At 41.3% G+C, this 27040-nt stretch overlaps 1 protein-coding gene and 1 long non-coding RNA gene across 6 annotated transcripts; both read left to right on the top strand.

Annotated features, from left to right (window-relative positions):
• Nucleotides 1-1505: 1505 nt before the first annotated feature.
• On the top strand, nt 1506-11209 carry LOC138983815 (uncharacterized). The gene is made up of 5 exons (XM_070357142.1): nt 1506-1633; nt 3797-4032; nt 7304-7446; nt 8497-8743; nt 10878-11209. The coding sequence occupies exons 1-5, from the start codon at nt 1585-1587 to the stop codon at nt 11085-11087; spliced, it is 885 nt and encodes a 294-aa protein (XP_070213243.1). The 5' UTR covers nt 1506-1584; the 3' UTR covers nt 11088-11209.
• A 2545-nt stretch (nt 11210-13754) lies between these two features.
• LOC138983814 (uncharacterized) lies at nt 13755-26178 on the top strand. Of its 5 annotated transcripts, none has more exons than XR_011461265.1 (5): nt 13755-13924; nt 14357-14484; nt 16149-16266; nt 22434-22561; nt 24059-26178. It is a non-coding gene; the product is annotated as an uncharacterized lncRNA (long non-coding RNA). The 5 variants fall into 5 exon arrangements; XR_011461266.1 differs by having other exon boundaries at nt 14350-14484; XR_011461268.1 differs by having other exon boundaries at nt 13760-13869.
• The last annotated feature ends 862 nt before the right edge of the window (nt 26179-27040 follow it).

Below are 27040 nucleotides of genomic sequence, written 5' to 3'. Positions count from 1 at the left end.
GACCACCACGTTTTCATCTTACGGTGTCCGTAGGCTCTGCGCATATGCGTAAAGCCGCTACGTAGCCGACATAGACTCGGAAATGTTAAAGTTTCTATCACACACACACACACACGCACGCACGCACGCACAGACAGACAAAAGTTAGCATCGCATAGGCTACACTTACGTGAGCCAATAATAGCAAAACCTCAAAGTATGTGTGAGTCCCCTAATATGGACCACCTTCAACAAAGCGAAGAAAACAAAAACTAAAGGCAATTTTAATTAATTCATTAAAAACCTTGCTGAAAATAACCTATAACTAGCCCTCGAGATTTCCCAAAAATATAACAAATAGTCTTTTTTTTGTGGAAGTTGATAATTTCACTTATTTTCACTCTGTTTTTGATAAGCTTCTTCAGTTTCCTGGTGTGCTTCAAATAATGCTCTCATCAACCCGAAACAGCTAATTCTAAAGCATATTTGAATTAGTCTGACTTGCACACTAAGTTGTATCATGTTATTTTGAAGTTTAGGGGGCTTTTTACAGTGATTCATGAAGGCCGCTTCACTGGTCCATATTGGGCGCCCAGGCTCCTAATATAACTCATAACTCATAACTCATAACATTTATTGATCCAACAAAGGAAATTAAATATGGACCATTTGTGATTTTTTCTGTATTTAATTTTTGCTGAAGGTCTATCAAAGCTATTTCACTCTAATTAGGCCTAACGGTTAAACTAAGAGAGAAGGACTACCAACCACAAAATGAAACTTCTTCGCATCTTTCTTTATTTGGTGTTTAACGTCGTTTTCAACCACGAAGGTTATATCGCGACGAACTTCTTCGCATGAAAACAAGCTAGTTATCAGCAATAAACAAAAAGTGGTCCATATTAGGGGCCCTTCCCCTACTACGTTGTTACACAGACCTAGAAGACTGTAGGACGATGTCACTACGCTGGTGGTGACCATATCAAGCTTCTTGTACGTTTCTAGAACGATTTGTTGCGATGTCTATATCAATCGGGGGTGTTTAAGATTTTTTCATTTCTTCAAGTCCCCAGACACATAGACGCCGCTTCTACTACGCTGGAAAAGTGTTCGAGAGCGTGGCCAATCGTGAGCCAAACGTGGGAGGATCTCCTTGAGCGTGGTATGGTCGGGGTGGGATCTGCTGGGTCGGGAAGCTACACGCTCTCCCTACGCTTATTTTAAACTGCACAAAACAAGCGTGGCCGGGTCGTGGCTCAGTACAGGCTTTTTGTAGGCCGCGACCCGGCTACGCTTGTTTTGTGCAAGCGTGGGGAGAGCGTGCAGCTTCCCGACCCCACCCCGATCAAACCACGCTCATGCAGATCCTCCCACGTTTGGCCCACGATTGGCCACGCTCTCGGACAATTTTACAACGTAGTAGAAGCGGCGTCTGTGTGTGATTGGGGTGTAAAGAAAATGTGACGACAGACTCGTGTGCGTTTTGGTTTCCTACATTCTATTTCAACAAGTAGATAATAGTAGAATTTACAAGCAACAAACTGAAACATAATATTTTACTACAGAGAAATCAGGGCGTAGTGGTCATTACAAACAGCCCTAAAGATGATTGTCTGTGGCTTTGTTCTACTTCTGACGACTGCAAATGCTGCAGGTAGGCACACACACACGTACACACACACACACACACACACACACACACACACACACACACACACACACACACACACACACACACACACACACAATATTGACAAACTGTTATTTTGATATCGTCTTGCGCGTCTTTTTACATTTAGTCAAGTTTTGACTAAATGTTTTAACATACCGACAGGGGAAAGACGCGGGTCGTGGTGTATGTGTGTATGTGTGTATGTGTATGCGTGTGTGTGTGTAGAGCGATTCAGAGAAAACTTCAGGACCGATCTTCATGAAATTTCACATGAAAGTTCCTGGGTATGATATCCCCGGATGTTTTTTTCTCATTTTTTCGATAAATGTCTTTGATGACGTCATATCCGTTTTTTTGTGAAAGTTGAGGCCGCACTGTCACGCTCTCATTTTCAATCAAATTGAGTGAAATTTTGGTCAAGCAATTTTTGACAAAGTCCGGAATATGGGATTGAATTTCAATTCCGCAGCGTAAAAATTAGTTAATTAGTGTGCTAATTAAAGTTTTCATTAAAATCGAATTTTTACCAACAGATTCCAAAATAATTGCATCGTATTCCCCAATTTCTCCTGATTTCAAAAACATATACATTTGTCATCATTTTCACGAGTTTTCATTCACAAACACCTGGGAAATAAATCTCATGTTCCCCATGCAATAAATCGAGGTGGTGAATGGGTTTGAGCTTTCAGGTGAAATGTGGATTGTCAAAGTAAAAGCCAATCAGGCTGATTGTTTGATGTGTGGAACCATCGCGGCTTTGGATTTGTGTTTCCGAGGACAACGATTGTAAGCATTCACTCTCAAAGACCCAATCAATGTTGATAATTACCGCGGCGACTCATGGTCAATTTGCAACTTATCTCTGTAATCGCAAAATCCACAACGAAAAGTCATAAACACTTAAAAGAAAAGAAATATGTTCAACACTTACTGAACTCACAGGTATGATCGCAGCTCTGTACATTTTCAGACTGGAAGAAAAGCGTCAAAAAGCTACGTTTGACGTCACATACAAGGTTGACGTGTTATCTCGAGCTACTGTGACGATGCTTTGTGGCCCGGAGTTGGATTCTAAAAATTCGTCTCCCTGTGGGTTATTGTGCATTTTGTTGCACAACCAAAATGATGATAAAAACGATGTTTGGTGGCTTGTCGTCAGACCAGCATTTTGTTGTGGAGCATATCGCCTTTTGTCTCATATTTATCAACCGCGGCCTTCGGCCTTGGTCAATAAAGATGAAACAAAAGACGATAATCATGGTCCCCTTGGACCAACAAAAAAGCTGGTCTGTCAACAAGCCACCAAACATCTTATAATGTCATGTTTACTATACAAAAAAATGTGCTCAGAAATACAGAAAACAGGTTTAAGTAAATACCGCGTTCGCGTTGGTGTTAAACTGTTACTTTGATGCCGAAATCGGCGTATGCTGCCTGAATGGCGGGGTAAAAACGGTCATACACGTACAAATCCACTCGTGCTAAAAACATGAGTGAACGTGGGAGTCTAAGCCCATGAACGAAGAAGAAGAAGAAGAAGATGCCGACAGCTTGACTAAATGTTTTTATATCGCTTCACGGGACTTGTTTTTCTTTCTTCTCTGTTTTTTCTTTTTTTTCTGACTTCCTTTCTAGTATAATTTCCATCATTCTTTCTTTGTTTGTAATCCCTTTCTCAGTTTCTTTATTCGTTCCTCGCGTATTGTTTTCTTTCTTACTGTCTGTCTGTCTGTCTGTCTGTCTGTCTGTCTGTCTGTCTGTCTATCTGTCTGTCTGTCTGTCTGTCTGTCTGTCTGTCTGTCTGTCTGTCTGTCTGTCTGTCTATCTATCTATCTTTCTTTTTTTCTTTCTTTCTTTCTTCCTTTCTGTATTTCTTTTTGTTCTGTCTTTCTTTGTTTCTTTTTATATTTAGTCAAGTTTTGACTAAATATTTTAACATCGAGGGGGAATCGAAACGAGGGTCGTGGTGTATGTGCGTATGTGTGTGTGTGCGTGCGTGTGTGTGTGTGTGTGTGTGTAGAGCGATTCAGACTAAACTACTGGACCGATCTTTATGAAATTTGACATGAGAGTTCCTTTTTTAATGTCTATCTTTCTTTCTTTCTTCTTCTCGTTTTTCGTTTCTTCTTCCTTCCTGTGCAGTCTTGTTCCAAGACGTCCACGTGCTAGGAAAAGTGAGCTCATCCAAAGTGAACGAGAATTCGGGCTTGGCAGCCAGCCGTGTTCACAGCGGCGTTATGTATGGGCTTAATGACAACGGGGACTCCTCCCATATCTTCGCTCTGGATCCCGTCACAGGATCTCTCAGAGCGACTCTGGAGATCCGGTCCGCCCAAAACTATGACTGGGAGGATCTGTGTGTCGGAACATGCGGCCAAGTTGGTTATGCTTCTTTTTCTTCTTCTTCTTCTTCTTCTTCTTCTTCTTCTTCTTCTTCTTCTTCTTCTTCTTCTTCTTCTTCTTCTTCGTTCATGGGCTGAAACTCCCACGTTCACTCATGTTTTTGCACGAATTGGTCTTTACGTGTATGGCCGTTTTTACCCCGCCAATCAGGCAGCCATACGCCGCTTTTGGGGAAAACATGCTGGGTATTTTCGTGTTTCTATAACCAACCGAACTCTGACATGGATTACAGGATCTTTTCCGCGCGTATTTGGTCTTGTGCTTGCGTGTACACACGAAGGGGAATAATATAAGGCACTAGCAGGTCTGCACATAAGTTGACCTGGGAGATCGGAAATTTCTCCACCCTTAACCCACAAGGCACGGCCGGGATTCGAACCCGCGACCTTCCGCATAGGAGGCCGCTGTCGTATCTATTTGGCCACTGCGCCCGTCTGATTGTGGTTTGACAATAGACGAATTCCAGAAATAAATCTGCAGTTTGTATGTGTTGTGTAAGAGTGAATACTCTTGAATCTATTGAGGTTCCAAATTTTTTTTAGGGACAGTTCGACGACGCTAGGGGGGTCCGGGGGCATATGCCCTCCCGCAAAATGTTGATAAAAACAAGGAAAATGGAGCAATCTGGTGCAACCTGAGCCAACAAATTACCCAACTACCTTCCCAAACCGTCATTTAGAAGACAAAGGCTGGGCATACCCCCCCCCCCCCCCTCGAAAATGTTTGACAAAAACACGGAAAATGGAGCAATCTGTTGCAATCTGAGCCAATATTTTTTTCTTAATTTTCAAATTGATTACTTTATTTTGGTTTTATTTAAAAAAAAAATTTAGGCTGGTAAACCCGTATTCCCCACCCCCCCCCCCCCCCCCCTCCCCGGATCCGCCCCTGCTTTTAGTGACATTCGGTCTGTATCCAGCTGTGATTTTGAAAATGTGTTATAAATACTTATTTTTGGTTTGTTTGTTTGATTTATTGTTGTACGTGGTTTTTGTATAATATGTTCCTATGATTTTCAAATGGCAATCATGTTCGTGGGTGTAATTTTGCTGCAAAGTAATTGCTGTTGTTGTATTTTATTGTTTTATCACTATGTTAGAATCAATGTATTTAATGTGACGAGATGAGTGTGTATACCCACAGAGGTGGGAACTGATAAGGAAAAGAAATCAGTGGCTACAGATTTTTGAGAAAAGTACTCGTGGAAAGGCGTCATTGAAAGATAGTCTGACCGAGACTAAATGTACGGAGACAATAATTATATGAATGGAGCATGCGTATGAGACGGGTCACGTGTTTTCGCCCATCACCCTCTCTCTCTGGCACACGGCACACATATAGGTTACAACACTCGTGGTTTTTTATATGGCTTGTATTTCAGTCAAGACCCAGCGGATGAATATCATCGGGAGACACGAGCCTTTGGCGAGTGGCTCTCGATTGATATTCCCGCTGGGTCTTGACTGAAATACAAGCCATATAAAAAACCACGAGTGTTGTAATCTGTATATCCCATTCTACCATCAAACACAAAGTGTAGACTACTAGCGGCACTGTTGCGATCTGTGGAGTGTGAAACAGTGTTTTCAGCGAGACTTGGCCTTTTTGCAACCTTAAACTAAGTGACCGTCGCTGAAAAAATAAAACGAATGAGTGCATCTATAAGTACGCGGTAACACTACTTTCAGACCGTTTAAAAGCTTTAAGTAAAGGTTCATAAGTTGCAAGAAAGTAATGAAGTCGTATAGAAATCCATTTAGTTGAAGCGCACAATTCTTTTGCGTTTCAGGTCGGCGGAACGGGGAAACCGGTTTGGCCCCCATTTGGCTTACTCGACTCGATTCAGAATCGATTCCACGTTGTTTTTTTCGAACGCATTATTATACAATTAGTCTTATTCACAGAGAAGCAAATTTTAGGGAACACATATGTAGATTTAACCATTTGCTCCCTATTTGAAATGTATCTACATGTTTTGCGAGTGTGTTTGCATGAACCTAAACTGGTATGGGTGCGAGGAAAACAGGACCCAAGTCTGTCACCGCCGCTTGATTGCATTTTGAAAGAATATGACTGGATTACGGAAAAATACACACATGTTAAGTTCTTAGATACCTTCATCGCCAATGTGGACTTACTGCAGAGCCAGGCAAAAGAGTAGACTTGCTCGCAAAACACGTGAAACAGCTGATGATAGCGAAGCCCAACCGTGCCAGGTAAGGACGGTCTGACAGATTCTCAAAAGTCGTCTGCTAACGAAGCAAGGGGAGGGTACTCGTGTTTTTGTTTTGGTTCGCTAGCATCTGGTTATCTTGTAAGTTGAATGTTCGTTTTTTCCCACCTGCATTGCTTTCATAATGAAAGAAACGTTTGCTTATTGCATCTCATACATCAGATCAGTTCTGAGATTCATTTTTGCGTGCAACTGATATGGTTTTCTGAGCCGTGCAATACGATTTTGGAACTTCATACAAATGTGTCACATTGTTCGGCGCGAGGTCAAAGGTCGGGAGCAAAGTAGTTCTTCGCCCAAATCGGAATCTGCACTATCATATATTTTTTTGAGTCCATGATGTATTTATTGAGCTATAAAAATACAACATATATACCCATACTGAAGTAACAGAGACAAAGAAGGGAGGTCATGGGATATATATACATATACTAGATGAATACCCGGCTTCGCCGGGAAGAAGTAGAGCCGAATACAGCCGGGTACCCGGCGTACGCGATTGACGCCACACGAAGGAAGGGAGATAAACGCGCAAAACACTGGAGAAGATAAGGAAGAGTTACTGGGAATGGATGTACAGAAAAACCATAAAAACCAAAATCGGTTCAGCGCTGCGCGCTGAGAGCACGTGTTGAAAATTTTCATCGACCAGATTGTGTCCGGGGTGTACCTGAATATGCCCACCAAATTTGAAGCAGATCCATCGAGAACTTTGGCCGTGCATCGCGAAGTGACAGACTGACAGACAGACAGACAGACAGACAGACAGACAGACAGACAGACAGACAGACAGACGCACACAAGCCGTATATAGATATAGATGGGACAGAAGCATGGTCTACTCAATGCTTGCGTTGTATTTGCATTGCTTTGTTTACAAGAGAAGTAAACTGATTATGAACGTTCTCTACTATTCATGTTTGTTTGTGAACGCTCGACACACGACACAAGGAATGTGTGGGAGGATGATCTAGGTGCTAACTGAAGTGGCCTGCCTTGTTTTGTCTGCACAGGACATCCAAGGAACTTGCATCTACATCGGTGACATCGGGGACCACGGAGGTGACGGAGCCAAGAACATCATCTACAAGGTCAAGGAACCGGAAGTCATCAGTCATGATGCATCACTTCCTGTTCTGAACGTGTACAAGTTCACGTGAGTAGTTGCAATGGTGAATTCTAGGTTAGTTGGTTGGTTTGATCGCTTTGAGTGTGTGTGTGAGTGTGTGTGCTGATTTGTTGGTTGGTCGGAATTGTTTGCCTTCGAGCTTCGTTTTGTCAACTATCCGTAGATCCGTCTCCACACCTCTCTTCAACCGTTTGGTCATCGAAGAACGCTACCATATAACATTTTAAAGTTTCTGAGTAGGTTTAATCTAGCAATGTTAAAGTTGATTTGCCCGAGCTGACAGCAAAGCTAGGGGCGTATGATCATGAGATAAATGTAATTTTCAACAGCTTTACAATCCATACGTATATCCCTGAGAATCATCATCATCATGATCATGATAGGGGCGTATGATTATGAGATAAATGTAATTTTAAACAGCTTTACAATCCATACGTATATCCCTGAGAATCATGATGATGATACATCATCATCATCATCATCATCGTTATCAGCATCATCATCATCAGCATCATCACAGTTCTCTATTCCTCACTTTCAACATGGGACGCAGAGTGTAGCGCTATACTTGGCGAGTTATCTCCGCTTTGTTCTCCTCCTCCTCCTCCTCCATTCAAACAGTTTCCACTCGTCATTTTCCAGATGGGGACCGATAGCTCAGTCTTATGTGTCCAGTAGCGCAGTTGGTAGAGCATTGGACGTGTGATCCGCGGGTCACGGGTTCGAACCCGGGCCGGGACGGTCATGCTTATGTACAAACTCAGAGACGGTATCCAGGTCCAACCCCGTGGCCCTGTGCATTCTGCGAGATGTACAGGTGGTTGGTTATACTTAAAAAGCACACACCTGAGTAGAGCGACTCTGTTGCAGCTAGCTTTCCACTGGAACCGACAGCGACCCACCCGAGTATTCCTGCGATGGGACACTAAAGTTATGAAAACAATGGGTAGAGAACAATTAAAGACTCCAGTGGTCTTCTCGACTCCTCCTCCTCCTCCTCCTCCTTCTCCTTCTCATCCTCTTCCTCCTCCTCCTCCTCCTCCTCCCTTCAAGCAGTATCCACTCCTTATGTTGCAGGTGGGGCGAAGACGACGCAGAATCCCTGATGCTCGACCCAGACGGAGACCTCTACGTCATCTCCAAGGTGCACGGTGGCCGAGCGGTCTTCGCCAAGCTGCCCAGGGCAGGGTGGGGTTCGAATTATCCGGTGACCATTCCCTTAGAGAACACGGCCATCTTGAGGATCCATACTGACCACAACGACCCCCAGGGGGCAGACATCTCTCCGGACGGCACCGAGCTGCTGGTCAAGACTGAAGATGAGGTAATCGTTGTGACGGCACTGACCAGTATGACGTAATTTAAAGGCGTAGTACTTTACGCGAAAACAGTTCGGCTCGCAGATCTGGCAAGGCTTTTGCGTTGGACAAGACCGTCCGTCAACCTGGACAGAAACATAAATTCAGCATCCGTGTCCGCTTTCTGACCTAATTATGGATTTGTATTTTTATGAAATAACACGACAGAAAGCCAGTAGTGTCCGAAAAAAAAGACAAATTCCCACTCTCGACATTCCAGACAGTTGACTGTTGGTATGTGTCCAAGTGGAACAAGAAGGTACAGTCTTATCCCATGTAAAATCCTGGCAACATTTGGGATGGTGAGTCGTATCCTTTTCACGGGAAGGGCTGTGCCTTTGATATGTTCAGAGAAATGTCAGCGTGGTACTGTACCACCCCGTGCCCAACAGGAACTACGTGGGGCACCAACAGTCAGGGTTCACTGAAACCAATGTTCCTGTCTGTGTAGGCGATGTACTACTCAGTGCCCAACAGGAACTACGTGGGGCACCAACAGTCTGGGTTCACTGAAACCAATGTTCCTGTCTGTGTAGGCGATGTACTACTCAGTGCCCAACAGGAACTACGTGGGGCACCAACAGTCTGTGTTCACTGAAACCAATGTTCCTGTCTGTGTAGGCGATGTACTACTCAGTGCCCAACAGGAACTACGTGGGGCACCAACAGTCTGGGTTCACCGAAACCAATGTTCCTGTCTGTGTAGGCGATGTACTACTCAGTGCCCAACAGGAACTACGTGGGGCACCAACAGTCTGGGTTCACTGAAACCAATGTTCCTGTCTGTGTAGGCGATGTACTACTCAGTGCCCAACAGACCCTACGTGGGGCACCAACAGTCTGGGTTCACTGAAACCAATGTTCCTGTCTGTGTAGGCGATGTACTACTCAGTGCCCAACAGGAACTACGTGGGGCACCAACAGTCTGGGTTCACTGAAACCAATGTTCCTGTCTGTGTAGGCGATGTACTACTCAGTGCCCAACAGGAACTACGCGGGGCACCAACAGTCTGGGTTCACTGAAACCAATGTTCCTGTCTGTGCAGGCGATGTACTACTCACTGCCCAACAGACCCTACGTGGGGCACCAACAGTCTGGGTTCACTGAAACCAATGTTCCTGTCTGTGCAGGCGATGTACTACTCACTGCCCAACAGGAACCACGCGAAGCATCAGCAGTCTTGGTTATTGGCACATGTTTCTGTCTGTGTAAGCGATGTCCTACTCAGTGCCCAACAGGAACTACGTGGGGCACCAACAGTCAGGGTTTACTGAAACCAATGTTTTTGCCCGTGTGGGTGTTGTACTACTCAGTGCCCAACAAGAACTACGTGGCGGTGGCAGGGCACCAACAGTCTGCATTCATTGAGACCCATGATGCTGTCTGTGTAGTTTTTGTACTACCCAGTGCCCAACAAAACCTACGTGGCGGGGGTGGGGGTGCACCAACAGTCTGGGTTGACTGAGACTCACGTTTCTGTCTGTGCAGGCGCTGTACTACTCATGCTGTGCCCAATAGGAACTACGTGGTGGTGGCAGCTGGCACCAACTGTTTTGGATCACTGAGACCCATGTTTCTGTCTGTGCATGTGCTGTACTACTCAGTGCCCAATAGGAACTACGTGGTGGTGGCAGCATGCACCAACTGTTTTGGATCACTGAGACGCATGTTTCTGTCTTTGTAGGCCTATAGTTTGGTACAAACAGTCTGGGATTACTGAGATCCATGTTTCTGTCTGTGAAGGCTCTGTACTACGCAGTACTCGACATAAACCACGCGAAGCATCAACAATCTGGGTTTACTCAGACCCATGTTTCTGTCTGTGAAGGCTCTGTACTACGCAGCACTCGACATAAACCACGCGAAGCATCTACAATCTGGGTTTACTCAGACCCATGTTTCTGTCTGTGTAGGTGCTGTCCTACCCAGTGTCCATCGGGAACTACGTGGAGCAGGCAGGGCACTAACAGTCTCGGTTAACTGAGCCTATTCCCGTGTTTCTTTCTGCGCAGGTGTTGTATTACCCAGTGCTCAACAGCCTGGGACCACCGAGACCTTTGGTTCTGGGTTGACTAAGACCCATGTTTGTGTCTGCGTAGGTGCTGTACTACCCAGTGCCCAACAGGAACTACGTGGAAGTGGTGGGGCACCAACAACCGCATGTCGTGTCTACATACGTACGGAGGAGCAGTGGAGAGTCTGTGGCCTGGAACGCAGCGGGCACGGGTTTCTACACCCTACCTGAGGGCCGTCACCAGACCTTCCATTTCTACCCCAAAGTGTCGTCTGGTGGGGGAATTGTGGGATAGGAGCTGTCTTGTTGACTGGCGTCTTCCGTTCAGCTAGATTGTGTGACTGCTTTTATTGAACAATTTATTTTTGCTCCATGTTTTGAATAAAAAACGCTCGCGCTGGACCCGAGTACTCTTCAGACTGGCTCGCTCCCCCAGTATGAAAGTTTTTGTCTTGTGCACGTTTAAGACCAAGTGATTGCTCTGTGTGAATTACAGGCATTCCCTTTGCTATATAACTACATTGCATGCGAGCCGAGGATGTGCGTGGTGACTGGCCTTTCTCTTTTATTTGATCACAGTGAAAAATATACTGCTGACCCTCTTCATAACTGGTGAACTGGTGGACCACGAAGTTCTTTTACTGTCCTGGCTCGCGGATTCTTGCATTTATCACGCCCCAGGTAGTTTTACCAAATTCTTTAATGTAAAGTGAAGGTAAAAGACTGAAACATATGTAAACAAAGGAAAACATAAGAAAAAAATACAAATTAATATGAAAAGAATCAAAACACAAAATCGCGACCTCTAAACCACCGCAGTCGCGACCGAGCAACCAACGCTTGGTAGAAAATGGGGTACACAAAAAATCAAATTATTCAAACACACAACGCGCAAAGCCTGGCAAATCGTCTCGCATGCGATACCCATGCTTTTTATGACGCTGGCTGGCTGTTCTATCAGGCTGCGTGTTGCCCCGCCGGTGTGAATTCCTCCCACCGCCAAGTCGTTTTTGTGGTTTATTTCGCATTTAGGTCCCAGGTAACATTATGAAGTTTTAATACGATCAATCGGACCTATTATCAAGTTAGTGTATCAACTTTTGAACGAACTGCGCCCAGTAGTTTCCCAGCAATAAGCTGTTAAGTGGAGAAAGACACACACACACACACACACACACACACACACACACACACAGACACACGATTTAATCCTCCAGCTTGCACAGTACACAGACACAAAACGTGCTCACGTACGTGCAGACAAACTCACCTGACTGTTGCCAATGACTAGTTTGGTGGCGTGGACATTTTCACTTCAGCAGGATTGTGCGCATATTCTTCTTGCAATACTATTTTTTTCTAAAGAGATAATTACACACAAAAAACAAGAAAGGTTATTTTTTTAAACGTTCATTTCAGTACAAAACAAAACATTCACAAGAACCTTGACCTAATGGCCTTTACAGTGGAGAAACAAGAGACACCATTGAGAATTTTTTTTCTCCCCAAGATGGTCTTAGCAATGACACGACAATTCTTCCTAAAGGGACAATCACCTGAATCTTCTCTTTCTTCACCAAGGCGTCGTCTAACGGGGTATTGTGGGCTAAATAAAGATATGATGCTGTCACTTATCTTTGAATGTCCCCAAGATGGTCGTAGCAATGACAAGACAATTCTTCCAAACGGGAGAATCACCTGAATCTTCTGTTTCTACCCCAAAGCATCGTCTAGCAGGGTATTGTGGACTAAGACAAGGAACAGTCTTGTGGACATCTTCAGATCAGCTCTCACAATGTGACGACTAATTTGACATTACTTTAAAACCATGCATCACTTTATGACCCAGCTAAAATCAGCTTGGTTTATGTTGACTGCTAGTGCAAATTAGCGTGCAAATGAAATGCTTATACAGTCAAACCTGCCATTGAGACCACCTCTCGAAAAAGCTGCCATCTTCCAAGAAAGACAACTCCGAAGTATCCAAGACGAGTTTTTCTCCTACGTGTATTAATTTATCTTTTCCATAGCGACCACTTTTGGCCGGTCCTTTGGGTGGTCGTTATAGGCATGTTCAACTGTATTCAACATCTGTGATTGCCAGATCAGTAAGATAACATGTGTTACAAAAGTTTTGCCTCTGTGTGTCACTTTTGCATGCTCATGTTTTTATATGATAAATGAGCGAAGTGTGAGCGTGCAAAATAGAGCGTGCTTTGTCAACGTCAATGGGGCTGTTGCGTCAGTATGTTAGATCCTCTGCGTTCACGCGCTGACACACCCACGTGCACGTACACTCATCTATAATAGACGAGTGTACGTGGGAGTGTCACCGCGCGAAAATTGTTCTACGAGTCGGCGTTTTTGGAAATGGCTGCTTTCAGACCCTGCCATTTAGGAAGTCGTACTCCGTGATTGGGGGGGATGCGTTCTCTCTTATTCTGGCGTTTCTGTTACCCACCAAGCTCTGACATCGACTACAGGATCCTTTACGTGCGTACTTGGTCTTGTGCTTGCGTGTAAATTAATATACACACGGAGGGGGATAAGGCGCTAGCACGTCTGCATTTAGGTTGACCTGGGAGATCGGAAAAATCTTCACCTTTATCCCACCAGACGAAGCCAAGATTCGAACCCCTTACCTTCCACATGGAAAGCCGAAGTTCGCAACACATTAATGTTATTTTGTTGCAGTGCAAAGCGAAAGCTCTCTCACGCCCCAGAAGATTGGCTGGTTGCCGGTTTTTGATGTCTCTTAACCCTATTCGGCTATGCAGGACTGATTGGATTTTGTTTCCTTTGTACCGCAGAAAAATGGTACCTTTAAATGGTAAACCAATCGATCAGAAAGTGGGACAATTACGAGCTGTTTATCACGAGAACCGTGACAATCTATGCTTGAACGACTGCGGTAATTGGAAACAAACTGTCAAAACAAACAGCCTGTACTTAAGTGGTAAAACCGTAGTGACAAAAACATTGTCAGAATGATGACAGCCTGTCCTCATGCTCCCGCAGTAAAGCCAGACATTAACCGGGCGAAGTCGACAGCACGAAGCTTTAGCATTGAATGTTAGGTAAAAAGACTTCGCGATATCTTCACGAAGTCAACTTCGGGCTTAATTCAGGAAGGTCTTAACGATTGTTTTTATTCTTTAGAACTATCGGGAACTATCTCAGTTATTTGCACTGCCGCAGTACCGAAAAGTCGGTCTTTATATTCAGTCACTGACGATTTTCTGAAGATTTACTTTCCTTATTTGTACAGACTAAATTAAGGTTGTTAACTATCACAGTCATTTATCTGTACACGTACTAGCAGCTGCCAAAGACATTGTCGTAAATAGAGTCACTGAAGATTTTCTTTTATCGTTTCCATACCCTAATATAAGGTTGATTTTCTGGATCGTATACAATTTACGTCTTTTGTCAGCTATCTAATTAAGTTTTTGGTGGCTGTGATCTTAAGAGTCGAATCTCATCATAAAAAGTTTTCTGGTAGAGCACTGTCGACGTTAGTATTCTGAAGTACTTTAATAGGGGTTAGATTTTTGAAGTTTTCAGAAAGTCTAGCGTGTGAAGACTTTGATGTTCCTTGGGAAGTTCAAGATAACTTGGACGATTTCAAGATTTCAAGATGAAGATATTACCCCGTGTGTTGATTCTGCTACCACTGATATCTGCACTTTCAGGTGAGTGTTGTTCATGCTGCTATGTCAGTATGTCTCTCTTTCTATCGGTCTTACTGACTCCATGTCTCTCCTTCCGTCTGTCTGGGTGTCTATCTCATGTAGTTGTGATTTTAGTCAAGCAGTATGTAAGAAATGTTTTGTCCTTTGTGCTGGAAACTTGCATTCTCCCAGTAAGGTCATATATTGTACTACGTTGCAAGCCCCTGGAGCAATTTTTTGATTAGTGCTTTTGTGAACAAGAAACACTTAACAAGTGGTTCTATCCCATCTCCCCCCTTTCCCCTATCCCATCTCCCCCCTTTCCCTCGTCGCGATATAACCTTCGTGGTTGAAAACGACGTTAAACACCAAAGAAAGAAAGAATCTCATGTAGTTGTAATAGTGTTCTACTTTTTTTCTGTGTAATTCTATTCTTTGTTTTTACATTTAGTCAAGTTATGACTAAATGTTTTAACATAGACGGGGAATCGAGACGAGGATCGTGGTGTGTGTGTGTATGTGTCTGCGTGTGTGTGTGTGTATGTGTAGAGCGTTTTCGAGGAAACTACTCAACCAATTTTTATGAAACTTCACATGAGATATTCTGGGTATGATATCCCCAGACAGGATTTTTTTCCTTTTTCGATGACGTTATATCCGGCTTTTTGTGAAAGTTGAGGCGGCACTGTCTCACCCTCGGTTTTCGATCAAATAGCTTGACATTTTGGTTAAGTAATCTTCGACAAAGCCCGGACTTTGATATTGCATTTCAGCGTGGCGGCTTAAAGATTAATTAATGACTTTGGTCATTAAAATACTGAAAATTGCAATTTAAATACAAGTTTTAGCAATCGATCAAAAAAAACCATTTCATCTTATTTGTTATTATTTCTTGATTCCTAAAACATATAAATATGTTATATTTGGATTCAAAACAAGCTCAGACAATTTTAACTAAGACAATTCTAATTAAAATTAAAATTTCAGAAATCGATTTAAAAACAATTTCATCTGCTTCTTTGTCAGTTCCTGATTATAAAAACATATAGATATGTTATGTTTCGGGCGGGGATGTAGCTCAGTCGGTAGCGCGCTGGATTTGTATCCAGTTGGCCGCTGTCAGCGTGAGTTCGTCCCCACGTTCGGCGAGAGATTTATTTCTCAGAGTCAACTTTGTGTGCAGACTCTCCTCGGTGTCCGAACACCCCCGTGTGTACACGCAAGCACAAGACCAAGTGCTCACGGAAAAGATCCTGTAATCCATGTCAGAGTTCGGTGGGTTATAGAAACACGAAAATATCCAGCATGCTTCCTCCGGCGTATGGCTGCCTAAATGGCGGGGTAAAAAACGGTCATACACGTAAAATTCCACTCGTGCAAAAAACACGAGTGTACGTGGGAGTTTCAGCCCACGAACGCAGAAGAAGAAGTTATGTTTGGATTAAAACAAAGCTCAGAAAGTTAAAAAAAATAGAGATACAGAAAAGCTTGCTATCCTGCTAAGCTATTGCGCTATACTGGCTTGTCAATTTCACTGCGTTTTCATTGTGCGGGGGACTGACGATGCTATTTTGTCTTGGTGAGAAAAAAAATGCAGTGCGGTCTGTTTCTGTGAGTTCGACAGATTGACTAAATGTAGTCATTTCACCTTATGCGACTTGTTCGTCTTTTCTCTCTTCGCTCAGCTGCAGGCAACAACAACTGTAGCGGGAATGTCTGCGGTAGAGAAACCGCATTCGATTGTATGAAATACGGTCAACTCTACGAATCTCTCCCTGAAGACATGAAGTACACAGAATGCGTGTAAGTACCATTGAGTAATGTACCTCAGTACTACAGTATGAAAGAACAAATCATGGAAGTCACTGATACAGTATGAACAAACACGTATTGAACATTAATCAAAGAGTATGAACGAAAAAAAATGCATCTCAGTAATAAAGTATGAACGAACAAATAATGCACCTCAGTAATTAAAGTTGAACGAACAAATAATGCACCTCAATAATAAAGGTTGAACGAACAAATAATGCACCTCAATAATAAAGGTTGAACGAACAAATAATGCACCTCGTCAATAAAGTATGAACGAACAAATAATGCACCTCAGTAATAAAGGTTGAACGAACACATAATGCACCTCAATAATTACACATTAACATGCTTCCATTTGAAACTTCGAGGTCTTCATCGGGGATTGACGCCCGACCAAAGGTAATTGAAGCCCGACGGAGCGAAGCGACGGAGGGCTTCAATTAGACTTTGGGAGGGCGTCAATCCACGATGAAGACCGAGAAGTTTCAAATGGAAGCATGTTAATGTTATTGTAATTCAATCTGACGACGATCTCTTTCCTGCTTTCATGCGATGGTAAACAGACAGAATTGGTTCTGTTCTGTTCACACACTACTTTCAGTCCACCTAGGGTCAAGTCCCAAGAAATATGTCTCTGTATTCCTATCGTATCACTCTGCTCCTGTTTTGTTTTCTTTCACACACATTTTCCCTTCTTTTTTGACGGGTTTCTGGACAGCAAACTCTAAAACAAATTCTTTTCATCACAAAAGCGATCTTTGGAATTGACTGACGTAGTCCGGAAGAATTCATGCATCAACTTACGTCACGTATTCGACGTCATCACTTCGCATACCTTATGGTCTCGGTATTTCGTTGGCCTTCATATTTCCTACTTGTGAAATGACCCTCAAAGCTAACCGAGACTAGTTGAGGCTGTATCAATGCGCCTCGCCAGCAGGTTGTTAATGGATTTTTTAGCGAGTGGTTATCGACAATTAATGACCGGTAATTTTTAATGAGTTGGGGCATTCTGACCAATCACAGGATCTATTTCATTAAAACGCAAACTTGATTGAATTACAATAAAGGTTAAACGAACACATAATGCACCTCAGTAATAAAAGTTGAACGAACAAATAATGCACCTCAGTAATAAAGTATGAACTAACAAATAATGCACCTCAGTAATAAAGTATGAACGAACAAGTAATGCACCTCAATAATAAAGTATGAACGAACAAATAATGCACCTCAGTAATAAAGTATGAACTAACAAATAATGCACCTCAGTAATAAAGTATGAACGAACAAGTAATGCACCTCAATAATAAAGTATGAACGAACAAGTAATGCACCTCAGTAATAAAGAATGAACGAACAAATAATGCACCTCAGTAATAAAAGTTGAATGAACTAATAATGCACCCCAGTAATAAAGTATGAACTAACAAATAATGCACCTCAGTAATAAAGGTTGAACGAACAAATAAGGAACCTCAATAATTACACATTAACATGCTTCCATTTGAAACTTTGAGGTCTTCATCGGGGATTGACGCCCGACAAAAGCTAATTGAAGCCCGACGGAGCGAAGCGACGGAGGGCTTCAATTAGACTTTGGGAGGGCGTCAATCCCCGATGAAGACCGAGAAGTTTCAAATGGAAGCGTGTTAATGTTATTGTAATTCAATCTGACGACGATCTCTTTCCTCCTTTCATGCGGTTGTAAACAGACAGAATTGGTTCTGTTCTGTTCACACACTACTTTCAGTCCACCTACCTGCAAGGGTCAAGCCCCAAGAAATATGTCTCTGTATTCCTATCGTATCACTCTGCTCCTGTTTTGTTTTCTTTCACACACATTTTCCCTTCTTTTTTGACGGGTTTCTGGACAGCAAACTCTAAAACAAATTCTTTTCATCACAAAAGCGATCTTTGGAATTGACTGACGTAGTCCGGAAGAATTCATGCATCAACTTACGTCACGTATTCGACGTCATCACTTCGCATACCTTATGGTCTCGGTATTTCGTTGGCCTTCATATTTCCTACTTGTGAAATGACCCTCAAAGCTAACCGAGACTAGTTGAGGCTGTATCAATGCGCCTCGCCAGCAGGTTGTTAATGGATTTTTTAGCGAGTGGTTATCGACAATTAATGACCGGTAATTTTTAATGAGTTGGGGCATTCTGACCAATCACAGGATCTGTTTCATTAAAACGCAAACTTGATTGAATTACAATAAAGGTTAAACGAACACATAATGCACCTCAGTAATAAAAGTTGAACGAACAAATAATGCACCTCAGTAATAAAGTATGAACTAACAAATAATGCACCTCAGTAATAAAGTATGAACGAACAAGTAATGCACCTCAATAATAAAGTATGAACGAACAAGTAATGCACCTCAGTAATAAAGAATGAACGAACAAATAATGCACCTCAGTAATAAAAGTTGAATGAACTAATAATGCACCCCAGTAATAAAGTATGAACTAACAAATAATGCACCTCAGTAATAAAGGTTGAACGAACAAATAAGGAACCTCAATAATTACACATTAACATGCTTCCATTTGAAACTTTGAGGTCTTCATCGGGGATTGACGCCCGACAAAAGCTAATTGAAGCCCGACGGAGCGAAGCGACGGAGGGCTTCAATTAGACTTTGGGAGGGCGTCAATCCCCGATGAAGACCGAGAAGTTTCAAATGGAAGCGTGTTAATGTTATTGTAATTCAATCTGACGACGATCTCTTTCCTCCTTTCATGCGGTTGTAAACAGACAGAATTGGTTCTGTTCTGTTCACACACTACTTTCAGTCCACCTACCTGCAAGGGTCAAGCCCCAAGAAATATGTCTCTGTATTCCTATCGTATCACTCTGCTCCTGTTTTGTTTTCTTTCACACACATTTTCCCTTCTTTTTTGACGGGTTTCTGGACAGCAAACTCTAAAACAAATTCTTTTCATCACAAAAGCGATCTTTGGAATTGACTGACGTAGTCCGGAAGAATTCATGCATCAACTTACGTCACGTATTCGACGTCATCACTTCGCATACCTTATGGTCTCGGTATTTCGTTGGCCTTCATATTTCCTACTTTTAAAATGACCCTCAAAGCTAACCGAGACTAGTTGAGGCTGTATCAATACGCCTCGCCAGCAGGTTGTTAATGGATTTTTTAGCGAGTGACTATCGACAATTAGTCACCGGTAATTTTTAATGAGTTGGGGCATTCTAACCAATCACAGAATCTGTTTCGTTAAAACGCAAACTGGATTGAATTACAATAAAGGTTGAACGAACAAATAATGCACCTCAATAATAAAAGTTGAACGAACAAGTAATGCACCTCAGTAATAAAGGTTGAACAAGCAAGTAATGCACATCAATAATAAAGGTTGAACGAACAAATAATGCACCTCAATAAAAAAAGGTTGAACGAACAAATAATGCACCTCAGTAATAAAGGTTGAACGAGCAAGTAATGCACCTCCAAAAATAAAGGTTGAACGAACAAATAATGCATCTCAATAATAAAGTATGAACGAACAAATAATGCACCTCAGTAATAAAGGTTGAACGAAGAAATAATGCACCTCAATAAAAAAAACAAGTCGCGTAAGGCGAAAATACAATATTTAGTCAAGCTGTCGAACTCACAGAATGAAACTGAACGCAATGCAATTTTTCAGCAAGACCGTATACTCGTAGCATCGTCAGTCCACCGCTCGTGGCAAAGGCAGTGAAATTGACAAGAAGAGCGGGGTAGTAGTTGCGCTGAGAAGGATAGCACGCTTTTCTGTACCTCTCTTCGTTTTAACTTTCTGAGCGTGTTTTTAATCCAAACATATCATATCTATATGTTTTTGGAATCAGGAACCGACACGGAATAAGATAAAAGTGTTTTTAAATTGATTTCGAAAATTTAATTTTGATCATAATTTTTATATTTTTAAAGGCACAGTGCAGCTCACAGCCTTCGTTTTGCGTTTTTGTTGCAGCTGAGTGCATTTACAGTTCAAAAATCCTCCTATGGTAGTAAAACAAACCCAAAACTACCCAACGACGACATCTGTGAAGCTCGACAGTTTCTTGTTTACGCGAGTGCATAAATTAACCTAGTTATTACGTGGTGTTTGGTCGGAGTTCGATTCAACTGAGTGATTCCGGCCTCCATTTTGTTTTACACAAACTCATGATGATGTCTGATATAGTTTGCTAGTGACGTGTCTTTTTGTGCATGATGTGGTGATCTACCTGATCTAAATTTAGATCCAAAAATAGGTCAAGACCAGCCGGGTCCGAGTACGAAATTAATTCGTAAAAAAATCGCAGTTCTTGACTCTTTGGGTGCAAGTCAATGAAACTTGGTAGTTCTTCTAACGGATAGCTGCCTGAGGTATGACTAAAAGCCCCAGGGGCTCCGTGCACCTGGATTTGACAAGTTCAGTACCTTTAAATTTCAGAGCTTGTTTTTAATCCAAATATAACATATTTATATGTTTTTGGAATCAGAAAATGATGAAGAATAAGATGAACGTAAATTTGGATCGTTTTATAAAAAAATTATTTTTTTTCCAATTTTCAGATTTTTAATGACCAAAGTCATTAATTAATTTTTAAGCCACCAAACTGAAATGCAAGACCGAAGTCCGGGCTTCGTCGAAGATTGCTTGGCCAAAATTTCAATCAATTTGATTGAAAAATGAGGGTGTGACAGTGCCGCCTCAACTTGTACAAAAAGCCGGATATGACGTCATCAAAGGTATTTATCGAAAAAAAGAAAAAAAACGTCCGGGGATATCATTCCCAGGAACTCTCATGTAAAATTTCATAAAGATCAGTCCAGTAGTTTGGTCTGAATCGCTCTACACACACATGCAGACACACACACACACACACACATACACACACACCACACACATGCATACACACACACACCACACACACACACACACACACACACCACGACCCTCGTCTCGATTCTTGACTAAATGTAAAAAGGTTGAACGAAATAGCGCTATCACAAACAGCGCTATACAATCCTGGGGTGTAGGTTCTAACCGAAAGCTAATAAAAGATTGTTGGCATGTGTCTAAGTAAAGAAATTATCTTTACCCATGTAAATGCCTAAACAAGATATGCGGTGTCGAACTCGAGCGAACGAGGATAATTGAGAAGAAATATCCTGACTCGTACGAAAAAAGCGTGGAAAGCAAAATTGATTCTTCTGACCCTACATTATTTTGTGTGATGTATGCGGAAGCAATGTAACACTTTTTTTTTTTTAACATTCAGTCAAGTAAGTCATATTTGACCGTACCGTTTGCAAAAGTTGAGGCGGCACACTCACGGCTGCAGTTTTTCATCAATTTGTTTGAAATTTTTGTTATATGATCTTTTACTAAGTGCGGACTGTGGGATTGCATTTCAGCTTGGTACCTTAAAAATGTGTAAATGAAATGTTCACTCGAATTAGGCCAATTTTGTCGAATTCTTAAAAGTCGATATTTGAATCACAAAGGTGACATATTATTGTATTCTGTATTTCCTCCTATATCCGAAAATATATAGTGTTCTTGTGTTTGAGAGATAAATGAGCTTAAAATGAAGAAAACCGTTAAATAGTGACTTTCTTTATTGTTGGAAGAAGACTCATAAAATTAGCACAAAACAAAAAAGTTTTTAAAGCTACATATTTGTGTCAATGACAACGTTCCAACAACTTACCTTTCTTGTTTTTCTATTAATAAAATTAGCATTTTTCTGTTCATTTACTGATTATTTTTCTTCTCAAATATCCGTTCTCTCTGACTCTTGCGCTCTCTCTCTCTCTCTCTCTCTCTCTCTCTCTCTCTCTCTCTCTCTCTCTCTCTCTCTCTCTCTCTCTCTCTCTCTCTCTCTCTCTCTCTCTCTCTCTCTGGCGGTCAGAATGATGTGTGTGTGTGTGTGTGTGTGTGTGCGTGTGTGTGAGTGAGTGTGTGTGTGTGTGTGTGTGTGTGTGTGTGTGTGTGTATGCGGAATTGTGTGTTGATGTTGTTGTTGTTGTGTGTGTATGTGTGTATGTGGGAAGGTGAAAGGATTGCGGACGTATTTCAGCGTGCATTCGCTTGACTGAATGGTTAATCCCGCCTCCGCTTTCTTGTTTTTCTTTCGCCTCACAGGAACGCGACGAAGTTCGTGCACTGTTTGGAAGCAATGATGTCATTATGTCCGAACCTGGAAGACGAAGACAAAGACTTATATTTAGTCATCAATCAGGGACTTATCATATTTAAGGAGAATCTAGAGTGTAAGTTCTATTTTTACATTCATATAAATATATATGTATGTATTTAATTGATAAACATTATTCCATATTCATCACAAAAACTTTTGAGGAGACTGTTTTTAAATATTTGCCTATATATATATAGAACAAGTCGCGTAAGGCGAAAATACAATATTTAGTCAAGTAGCTGCCATTTTTCAGCAAGACCGTATACTCGTAGCATCGTCAGTCCACCGCTCATGGCAAAGGCAGTGAAATTGACAAGAAGAGCGGGGTAGTAGTTGCGCTAAGAAGGATAGCACGCTTTTCTGTACCTCTCTTTGTTTTAACTTTCTGAGCGTGTTTTTAATCCAAACATATCATATCTATATGTTTTTGGAATCAGGAACCGACAAGGAATAAGATGAAAGTGTTTTTAAATTGATTTGGACAATTTAATTTTGATAATAATTTTTATATATTTAATTTTCAGAGCTTGTTTTTAATCCGAATATAACATATTTATATGTTTTTGGAATCAGCAAATGATGGAGAATAAGATAAACGTAAATTTGGATCGTTTTATAAATTTTTATTTTTTTTTACAATTTTCAGATTTTTAATGACCAAAGTCATTAATTAATTTTTAAGCCACCAAGCTGAAATGCAATACCGAACCCCGGGCTTCGTCGAAGATTACTTGACCAAAATTTCAACCAATTTGTTTGAAAAATGAGGGCGTGACAGTGCCGCCTCAACTTTCACGAAAAGCCGGATATGACGTCATCAAAGACATTTATCAAAAAAATGAAAAAAACGTATGGGGATTTCATACCCAGGAACTCTCATGTCAAATTTCATAAAGATCGGTCCAGTAGTTTAGTCTGAATCGCTCTACACACACACACAGACACACACACACACACACACACACACACACACACACACATACACCACGACCCTCGTCTCGATTCCCCCCTCTACGTTAAAACATTTAGTCAAAACTTGACTAAATGTAAAAAGGAAATCTTGTATGAAATGATGACGTTTTGATTGGGAGCCACTCAAATTTGACCCCTTGATTCCGACCATGAACCCGCTGTTGATAATCTGGAAGGTCGTACCAGAGATACAGATCCATCTCTGGTCGTGCCTATTCATAAATTCAACCTACAAACTGCGACCTCGATCATCTGTGTTCAGATCGTCAAGCAATGCGTGGAATCTTTTATTCTGAAGCCTGGTGGGGTGAATGAATATAATGACGTCACTCGAGGCTGTCATCATATTCATTGACCCAGTCTCGACAAAATACCACGAGATACATTGTACCATGGATGGACGGAGCTGTAACTTATACATCTATCCCGCGAAGCCATACGAGCGATAACACAACAACCAACCATCAAAACGATCATCACAATCAACGGGGTCATCTCTATCGTCATCAATATTATTCATCATTACAACTAACTTTGAAACAATATTGAAGTTATGCCACCGTTATCACCAGTTTTTTCCCTTCTCCCTTCTCCCCAGGCTCTGCAACTGCCATCCTTGCGTCACCACTGACGGTACCTCTGACGTCATTGCTGTTGCTGTATGAATTTCTATGCGTCATCGAACTATTAAGTTGAATTGTTCGCTTGTTGAAATCCACTTTCAGGCGGAAGAATTTGTCATAAATATGCGCATGTGTTTTGTAATGTTTTGCATTTTGTGTGTGTACATTTCCGCCGGGTTGTTTTCGTATACTCTCTAAAATCGTATTTATAGCTTTAATTTAGATGTATAGTCCACATGTGTATGTCCTTTTCACAATGTCTAGTAAAATACGGAAGGCATGCATGCTGGCGTAAGATTAGTGCAGCAGAAATGTCCCTTTCCAAAATGGATTTTAAAGACGTAGGACACCGATTGACCACAAAAATTAATGTCGCCAAAATGTTAAAGCCCCAGTCCGTCTCAAATGGTTTACAGAACGATTTAAATCTTCTCATGAAAAAAGCAGTTCTAACCTTATTGAACACACTTGCAATAGCATTTAATAGCATTGAATGACACAGTTCGTTTGAATGGCTATTTAGTTCGCGTAAACCACACACCTGTTTTCGTGGTTTATCTAACCCCTGATCCATCGTGAACCCGTGTGATCCACTTTCCTTTTTTTCACAATTTAGTCGTCAGTTTGTGATTTCAATGCGACTCGCTGTCTCTGCAATAGCACGTTATTGTGTACCTCTGAATCTAAAACGCAACAAACGGCTGCGAGTCACACGAACTGAGCGGTGGAGGTTGACCGTTCAAAGAAACTGGCGACATGCAGAACATTCGTCTGCTACGAGAACCACGTTTTGCGGGACACACTTCCGGGCTATCTTTTTTTTTAAAACTTTTAAAACTTCGAGTTGTACTGACATGTCTTGATGAAAAAAGAATTCTTTTATGATTTAAGAATGTTTGTGTAACAAGCTGTCAATTTATTATTTAGATTTTAAAAGTTAGGTCTAGCGCCAAAACGCGCCGTCCGATTGTCTGATCAGACAATCCGGCTGGCAACGCAAAAATAAATTCTTTGAAAATTGCTCGCTCTTTACGTAGGGCACCTAAGATGTTCTCAAGCGGTGAGTGTTTAAACGAAAGGGTGTTTGTACTGTGTGTAAAAGCCTGACAGTGTCTGTGATGGTTTACGGGAGGTTGACTGTGCCTTTAACTGTGATAGTTCCAGAGTGTGTTGAAACAAGTGCGGAAAAAACAAAGTAATCTAACGGACAGATTTTATTATACAGACTTTTGAATGCGGTGACATGTCACGAATCATATAAAGGAGAGTTTGGTAATTGGACGGGGTATCTGAACGATCTATTACAATCACAGGACCTATTTTGTCAATGGTGTAAAACAATGATTTGTGTTTGTTATAATAATGTGTTTACATTTGAATTATGGTATTTTTACGTGGCTGAAAATAGCGAAATTACATGACGTACTTGTAAGGCTAAAGTGAGATCTGTTTCTCAATTTGCGCAAACATATTTTCTGTATCATCCACACGATTAAAACAAAAAAGTACACAATGCAGAGCAGGGTCCACACAATCACACATTAAAACAAGTCGCGTAAGGCGAAAATACAATATTTAGTCAAGTAGCTGTCGAACTCACAGAACACGTGGAATTGACAAGAAGAGCGGGGTATTCGTTGCGCTGAGAAGGATAGCACGCTTTTCTGTACCTCTCTTTGTTTTAACTTTCTGAGCGTGTTTTTAATCCAAACATATCATATCTATATATTTTTGGAATCAGGAACCGACAAGGAATAAGATGAAAGTGTTTTTAAATTGATTTCGAAAAAAAAATTTGATAATAATTTTTATATATTTAATTTTCAGAGCTTGTTTTTAATCCGAATATAACATATTTATATGTTTTTGGAATCAGCAAATGATGGAGAATAAGATAAACGTAAATTTGGATCGTTTTATAAATTTTTATTTTTTTTTACAATTTTCAGATTTTTAATGACCAAAGTCATTAATTAATTTTTAAGCCACCAAGCTGAAATGCAATACCGAACCCCGGGCTTTGTTGAAGAGTACTTGACCAAAATTTCAACCAATTTGGTTGAAAAATGAGGGCGTGACAGTGCCGCCTCAACTTTCACGAAAATCGGATATGACGTCATCAAAGACATTTATAAAAAAACTGAAAAAAACGTTCGGGGATTTCATACCCAGGAACTCTCATGTCAAATTTCATAAAGATCGGTCCAGTAGTTTAGTCTGAATCGCTCTACACACACACACACACACACGCACGCACGCACGCACACACATACGCACATACACCACGACCCTCGTTTCGATTCCCCCTCGATGTTAAAATATTTAGTCAAAACTTGACTAAATATAAACAAGTCGCGTAAGGCGAAAATACAATATTTAGTCAAGTAGCTGCCATTTTTCAGCAAGACCGTATACTCGTAGCATCGTCAGTCGACCGCTCATGGCAAAGGCAGTGAAATTGACAAGAAGAGCGGGGTAGTAGTTGTTGCGCTAAGAAGGATAGCACGCTTTTCTGTACCTCTCTTTGTTTTAACTTTCTGAGCGTGTTTTTAATCCAAACATATCATATCTATATGTTTTTGGAATCAGGAACCGACAAGGAATAAGATGAAAGTGTTTTTAAATTGATTTGGAACATTTAATTTTGATAATAATTTTTATATATTTAATTTTCAGAGCTTGTTTTTAATCCAAATATAACATATTTATATGTTTTTGGAATCAGCAAATGATGGAGAATAAGATAAACGTAAATTTGGATCGTTTTATAAATTTTTATTTTTTTTTACAATTTTCAGATTTTTAATGACCAAAGTCATTAATTAATTTTTAAGCCACCAAGCTGAAATGCAATACCGAACCCCGGGCTTCGTCGAAGAATACTTGATCAAAATTTCAACCAATTTGTTTGAAAAATGAGGGCGTGACAGTGCCGCCTCAACTTTCACGAAAAGCCG

This window comes from Littorina saxatilis, linkage group LG13 (assembly GCF_037325665.1).
Source record: "Littorina saxatilis isolate snail1 linkage group LG13, US_GU_Lsax_2.0, whole genome shotgun sequence".
Lineage (NCBI taxonomy): Eukaryota > Metazoa > Mollusca > Gastropoda > Littorinimorpha > Littorinidae > Littorina > Littorina saxatilis.
Note: the sequence above shows the minus strand (reverse complement) of the source record. Positions and strands in the feature narration are given on the sequence as shown.